This window comes from Macrobrachium nipponense, chromosome 28 (assembly GCF_015104395.2).
Source record: "Macrobrachium nipponense isolate FS-2020 chromosome 28, ASM1510439v2, whole genome shotgun sequence".
Classification (NCBI taxonomy): domain Eukaryota; kingdom Metazoa; phylum Arthropoda; class Malacostraca; order Decapoda; family Palaemonidae; genus Macrobrachium; species Macrobrachium nipponense.
Genome location: NC_087217.1, coordinates 13,170,458 through 13,178,221, shown reverse-complemented (window position 1 = coordinate 13,178,221; position 7,764 = coordinate 13,170,458). Strand labels below are relative to the sequence as shown.

At 34.8% G+C, this 7,764-nt stretch overlaps 1 protein-coding gene across 1 annotated transcript in view; it reads right to left on the bottom strand.

Moving 5' to 3' along the window:
- Positions 1-4,990, bottom strand: part of LOC135201435 (6-phosphogluconolactonase-like) — a 65,898-nt gene extending 60,908 nt beyond the window's left edge. The window contains exons 1-3 of the mRNA XM_064230357.1: positions 4,590-4,990; positions 3,095-3,295; positions 726-851 (exon numbers count right to left, since the gene is read on the bottom strand). Coding sequence (XP_064086427.1) covers positions 726-851; positions 3,095-3,295; positions 4,590-4,734 — 472 coding nt within the window. The 5' untranslated portion in view covers positions 4,735-4,990. The remainder of the gene's footprint in view (positions 1-725; positions 852-3,094; positions 3,296-4,589) is intronic.
- Positions 4,991-7,764: the final 2,774 nt, after the last annotated feature.

Below are 7,764 nucleotides of genomic sequence, written 5' to 3'. Positions count from 1 at the left end.
TGCGGTGGGAGGTTGAAACTAAGCTTCTGCGGCAGCTTGAATTTCAAGTCAATGGGTTCCGTATGTTTGTTCAATGTGGGTAGGTTTTGTCTTTTGAAATAATAATATATTACATAATAAAAGGCATTCGCTTTTACTTTCTCATGTCCCTCACCAGTCTTTCACTTTTTCACCATTTAGCGTATATTAAATACATGAAAGCACTAAGTACTGATGCCTTTTACCCTTAGGCTCTTGCAGTATATGTATTTAGTTATATAAACCTTGTGACAGTATAGTACATGTGTTAAACCATTTTTTACCCATGGTTACTACTGTACATTACTATTATGTATTTCAAAATAGTTTACCCAGACCATCAGTTTTAAAAACTACAGTATATAATACTAATACATAAGGGGTCTTCATCTCAGAAATAAATTTAGGCAACCTTCAAAGTAAAATTAAACAGAACCCTGTAGATCAGTTTTAATACTGTAACACAGTTAACCCTTTAATGAACTGTTGACTTCCTGACTGTTTAAATTAAACCAATAATGAAGAAACTCCAGTGGAATTACCTATGTAATCATTAATTTGAGGTGAATATATCATGCAAGATTGAAAAATTTAGTTTGCTCTGCATATATAACTCATTAAGTCTTAAACTGTATCATAAGTATCCAATGCTCTAATTTAGCATGAAGTGAAACATTAGATTTATGTAAAGGTCAAGTTCCACTTACCAGGGAACAAAGAAGCAGTATGTCCATCAGGTCCCATTCCAAGCAGCAGAAGATCAAATACTGGCCATTCGCAGTCAGGAAATTTGCTTCGCAATTTGCTTTCATAATCTTTTGCTGCTTCATCCACTAATGGAAGAGGTCAGAAGTATTTCAGAGACAGAAACATGGACACACTTTTGGGTTAATTCAATTTTTTAAACAACTGAAATTGTACTGTACAGTATGACATCCCAGTTGTAAACTGATACAGCATGAAAATATTATTTATGGTTAACAAAAAAAAAAAAAAAAAAAAAAAATCACCATTGCAGTCTAATAATAAGTTTTGTAGTATTCATCAAATTTTCAACATCAAATTAATCTCCAATGGCCATATTCTAAAGTGGGCTGCTGCTGTGACACAACAGGGAAGCAAGAATACTTGGAAAAAATTTGGAATACTACATTTTAATGTATGTACATGGGAATGTATGATAATGTGTCTACAATTTTACAAGTTTTTTTAAAAATTGAATTAGAAAATAATTTACCTATAAAATGACTGAAATTGTAATGTAAATCTTGTGTTATACAGTTTGATACTGAGGCTTTCATTTCCAGTGTGAACACCAGCATGTTTCATCAACTGAATACATCATAGATAAGAATTAAGTTGCAGATAATTTATACAGTACTGTATTGGGATTTTACATATAGTCTACCCCCACTATTCATTGACTTTTCTAGACTGTATATACCCATTATTCGTGGAAAATTTGCCTATTCACTGTATTTTTCACTAAGAAATATTCATAAACTACTGTATTTTCATATTTTTGTGATGAAATGCATGTGTTGTGATAAAACTAGTATATTAAAATACTGGGGTATAAGCATTTTTAGAGGGTATTTCTGGTGTTTGAACCATCAATGTGGGCAGTTCTAAGCATTTTTGGATGGGTTTTAAGTATTCAAGGATTTTAGCTATTAACACTGGGGGGGGCGGGGGGGTCTTGTACCCATCCCCTGCAAATACAGAGGGTCTACTGTAGTATATAAATTACAGTTACTTAGAATACTAGAATACCAAGCAATCCAAAAACATCCTATTACTGTAGTGTTATTTAACATAACTTGAGTTCAGAGTAAACTTTCATGCTACAGGCCTAAGAGTTGAACCTGGACCTTTCACTACCACATTTAAGCAATGCAGTTTTTATTCTTCAAAAATGTGGTTGTATCAAACTTGATTCCCTTTGTGGCATGTACAGTAAGTAATTGTTATATTGAAAACAGAAAATAAATTAAATGCTAAGGCAAATTCAGTCAGAAGTAAAGCTTGCACTTAGTATCTCAGTAAACTGATGGCATTTCTGCAATAAATTAAATGGTAAACTTTCATATTAGTAAATTTTGCAAATCATTACCCTCATATTCTCCCTTTCATAGTTATGGGAAATGAATCCAGACTTTTAACCCTTAAGGAATGGGCTAAATAGTATAGTATATTAAGCACACCCCTAGACCAGGCAAACTTTAAGGTTGGTTAATTTAACCAAAAAACAAATAAATGGAAAGAGAAAGATATGGAAATGCACATGGTGTTAAAAAACAAAAAATCTGTACCTTCCATGGGAAGTTGGAGGAATACGCATTTACAACCCAGTGCTGCACGTCTTCTTTTCCGAGACACTTGCAAATTTTACCAAGTTATACATGTTTTTTCTAATAATTAGTTTTATTTTGTAAAATTCTAGTTACAGCTCACACAATATCATAACAGATAAGAACTAAAATCAGTAACAAATTCATAGTATACTTATTGTAAAATATTTGAGATTTATGTACATGTTTTCTCTAATATTTCTTTGCAAAATTACAATTATAACTCATATCATAAAAGATAAGATCTAAAACCAACAGCAATTCCTGGTTATATTAATGAGCAAATAAATAAAAAGAGGGACATGGGACAGAGAGGGGGAATACATTCCCCCATCAAGTCTCAAGGATTACTGACACCCCTCATCCTGTCCTGGGCCACTACAGTTGCCATTAGTCATTTTTGAATCACTGAAGTGATATGAATATTTTTCCCGCTAAATGCATCCAAATCGTATGACTCGTGATATTAATACTCATATGAGTTAGCCCGTCCATCACACAAAACCTGTTGTAGATAATCATATGATGATGTACTTCCATTAAGGTTTAAGACATAGAGTACTTATCCTAATGCTAAGGACTCAGTTTTTTTTTTTTTTTTTTCCTCCAAAGAGTGGCCTTGGACCACTCAGGTTCTTTGATGAATTCCCATGTAAAAATTGAGAGGTACTACTAGTAAGAAAACATTTAGAGAGAGAAAAAAAAGTCATATCTCATTCTCTTACCTTCTAACTCAGGATTGATTACAACAAAATGCTCTTCGGTCAAGGGTGTCTTGCCAACAAGCCCTTCTTTGTAAAGCTTAAAGGTTGAATCTCCATCTGAGAAAGGTACTAAACGCTCATCACAGAAGAACAAGGACCACTTATCCCAAGATGTACTTATAGATGGTAAACCATTACACAGGAACTTTATCAGAGACCCTCCTGCAAGAAAAGATGACTCAAATAGTATACTGACTTAAAATGATAATATATCGGCATTCATGACAAATCTCAACCAGAGAAGTTGCACATACAAAAATAGCTAGAAAAGTCACAATAACATGGATAAAATATTCTGTTTACTGTATGAGCATCTTGCATGTACATGAGTACCTCAACAAACAAATTTACCATAATAATAAAAATAGTGAAGTGATAAATTTGGCAGCATTAAATTAACTCTGTACTAAAAAGAAATGCCAGTACCTCACTTCAATCTTCTGGAAATGCCAGTACCTTACTTCAATCTTCTGTAAAAAAAAAAAAAAAAAAAAAAAAAGTAAATGAAATTCCAGTACTTCACTTCAATCTGCTGTCAAAAAAGTATCCAAATACATACACAATTCCATGTATCAGTTACAACACTTGCTAGTTAAAATACCAGGATATTCTGAAAATAGTGCAATAGGTATATGTACCCTGCAAAAAGGTGTTATGCCTTACTGAATTCTCATCCTGAACTGCTTTCCTAAATTCTTTAAAAAACATAAATTAAGAAGGTACATAACTGTACAGTATATTTAGTTTACTGCCATCTGAATTACCTCTGTGTATATGAAAACTAAAATATTCACTGCTTCATGAAGTAGTACTACAGTACAGTACGTAGGTAGGTATATCCACTGCATCAAAATATTTAGCCAATCAGATTCTTGGGCCTATTATTCCAACACTAGGTCTAAGTGGGTTCTAGTTTAAGCTAATTATATGTTATTTCCTTATACCTAGGTACTGTATAAGAAAAAAATTTATTTTTTGTCATGCAGCTCAGGAGGAAATACTGAATGCAGTACCCAAGGTCAAAGTTATTGTGACCCATTTAAAATATAATGAACATCATAAATTTTAGTGTAGGCTTCATTGAAAATGAGTAATTAGACTAATGAAAAAGATTAGGCTACATTGCTAGCAACCTTACCTGATTGACTGGCTGACACAGTACAGTACCATAAATGCCATGTCCTTTGTGTAAACTCCACACCCTTTACCATTAATTTCGTTTGGTCGTCATGATCACAATTAGGTACTAGCTAGGTAGATGGGTTGCTAGCCACCAAAATCCACAACGGAATGCAGTCACAACGAACTAACCTAGAGCCAAAATTACGAATGTTAGCCCATACCTAGGCTATAGCCTAATGTCACCATACGAGATATACCTAATAAGAGCTTAATCTCAGTACGGTAGGAGTTCCGTTGTCGGCATTACTATACCTAGTATCAAGTTTTGACCTACCTGATAATCCTATTGAGAATCCTCCCCTATCCTCAATGGCCTCATTTGCAAGTTTTTCTACCAAACTACAAAGTTCTTTAGTAACTGCGTCTTCGTCCTTCACGACTTTTCTCGCCATTTTGGAGTGTGGAGGCAATGGCGACATTACAGAAGTTGCACAAACAGAGGAGCAATATCGCGGCCGTTGAACTTTCAACAGCTGTCAAGGAATTACGGTTCAAGTATCCTATGAAAATTTTAGAGAGTGGGTGTGTTAGTAGTAGGGAAGCGTATAAGTTTTATATATGCACTCCTTATGTAGAAATTATAATTTCTTTTTATTGGGTGGGATGGATTTAGGTTCATAATCAAGACATTTGATGTTTTATAACTTGAACACCGTAGTTTCAGTAGTGTGAAAATAGGCGTCAGATGGCAGAGACAGACGTTCCATATACGTATAGGCGGGGCAAATGATGAATGGGAGATGGAGATGGGTTGGATACAAGATTTGTACAAGATAGTATCAACTGGACTCCTATGGGTACTAGAAGAGTTGGAAGACTCGGTCGTATTCGAAAGAGAACTATGAACGATAAAATTTAGGCTATAAAGTCAAGAACATGGTCACTGTCAGCCATTCAGAGAAAAGAGGGAGTTTTAGTGGTTGGACATGTTAAAAGATCTAGAGTATGAATGAGATTAAGTACAAGCTCTAAATCTAAAGCTAGGAGAAAAGCCACAGTTGCGTCAAGCACTGATAGTCAGAGGTTGGCGTGATTGGTATGGTGTTTGCGTCCCACCTCGGTGGTCGCGGGTTCAATTCTCGGCCATTCCATTCAGGAGTGAGAGATGTGTATTTCTGGTGATAGAAAATCACTCTCGACGTGGTTCGGAAGTCACGTAAAGCCGTTGGTCCCGTTGCTGAATAACCACTGGTTCCATGCAACGTAAAAACACCATACAAACTAACAGAGAAAATGAAGCGGAATTAGCAAAGGCTAAACAGTGTGTAGCCAAGTGCCGAGGTACTCTGAAAAGACATGTTAATTATGACTACAGTGCACCTCCAATATGACGTTAAAGCTGAAAGGCGAGTTGTAGAAAATCAAGCAGATGAAAGACCCGAGTGAGTGAATTTCAGACCTTCACGCGATGTTGAAGGTGATATCGATAATGAATAGTACTGCTAACTGTGTTGTTTCCAAAGTGCTCTGACACAGTATCTGACAAAATTCATTGTTCGTAATGTGTAGCCATATACTATATATATATATATATATATATATATATAGTATATAGTATATATAAAAAAAAATATATATATATATATATATATATAATATATATATATATATATATCTATATATATATATATATATATATATATATATATACTATATATATATATATATATATATATATATGCAGAAGCCAGGTACTATGTTGTACCTCTAAGTAAATGGGGATACAATCCACAATGAAGTAAAATCCTCTTGTAGTTTAAGATATATATCTCTAGTACAGGATTGAAGCTTTCGACCATCAACTGTGGTCTTGTTCACTAAATGTGATATGTCACCTCAAGGAACTAACAAGTAAGAGCACAACATTTGAAAAAAAAAAACAACGGTTAGGTAACAAGCTAGTTTATATTATGGATGATCAGGCGGTTGAGCCCTCGTTCTTTCCTGAATTCGTCTTGATCTTCGTGGGGGAATGTTTCTATTGTCAACTGCTTGTTCTCTGCTGGTTGGGTGGTTAGTTGGAGAAATGACATGAGTGGAGTAAACAGGAGAGGAGGCAGCATCGTTATTGGCACATATATTTCTAAAGTTTGAAATTTTCCCTTTCCTACATATCTCTTCACAAATAGCTGTATTTTCTGAAATACCAGTATTCCTGCAAAGGTCTCGTTAATGAAATTAACGCCCCTTCTACTACTCGTCTCAAAGTCCTGTCGTTACATGCAAAAACAACCTTTGTACCTTTAAAATTTATTGCGTGGTTTTTTTTTTTTCTCCCATGTATGTTGCGCAATAGCACTGTATGAACTTCCCCTTCTGCAAGCAGCAACGTGTTCTTCCTTTCTCTTATCAATGGAACGTCCGCTTTCTCCCACGTAACATTCATTGCAATCACTGCAAGGTATTACATATACTCCTACATTCTCTCTATTACCCGGGGGGGGTTAATTTTTTAAATGAGATTCTTCTTGATTGTACTGTTGTACTGAAAAACTATGTTGAAGCCATTCTTTTTTTCCTTTAAGCTGCCTAATTCTAAGCTGCCTCCTCTCCTGTTTACTCCACTCATGTCATTTCTCCAACTAACCACCCAACCAGCAGAGAACAAGCAGTTGACAATAGAAACATTCCCCCACGAAGATCAAGACGAATTCAGGAAAGAACGAGGGCTCAACCGCCTGATCATCCATATATAAACTAGCTTGTTACCTAACCGTTTTTTTTTTTTTCAAATGTTTGTGCTCTTACTTGTTAGTTCCTTGAGGTGACATTATCAATTTAATGTGAACAAGACCACAGTTGATGGTCGAAAGCTTTAATCCTGTACCAGAGATATATATTTAAACTACAAGGAGAAGGATTTTATATATATATATATATATATATATATATATATATATATATATATATATATATATGAGAGGATCAATTCTTATACATTATTCAATAATTCATTACTCTCAAAATATGAGCACCTGAACATCTTACATTTTGCAGGACATAAAGTTCAATAGGTGTTGTTTCCTACAGCAATATCGTCACGCCCTCATTTTGCTTCGAACCCTCACCAGTGTTTATTTTTGGAGCCTTTCTTTTAGACTCGCCTTTGATCATCATGCATTCGTTGGTCACAATTTATGTTCCTCAGTGATAGTGAATAATCTCACACAGAAATTCTTATACCAATAAGTACTCCTCAAGTTTCCCTCCAATTTATCGCTGTAATTACACGACGGCGATCACTATACGCAATCTTAGGTCACATCAGAGACCTGATAAACGTCTCTGGTCATACATTGCAATTGGATTCGTTCATTTCTTCACAGGACTAAGACAAGAACCTGCAATTGAATTTGAATATTTGATAAAAGTTGGTAGTGAAATTTATGTATTAGATGCAGAAAAAAGGTCCCGTCAACTTTATTTGTATGATTTTATCCAGATCAATT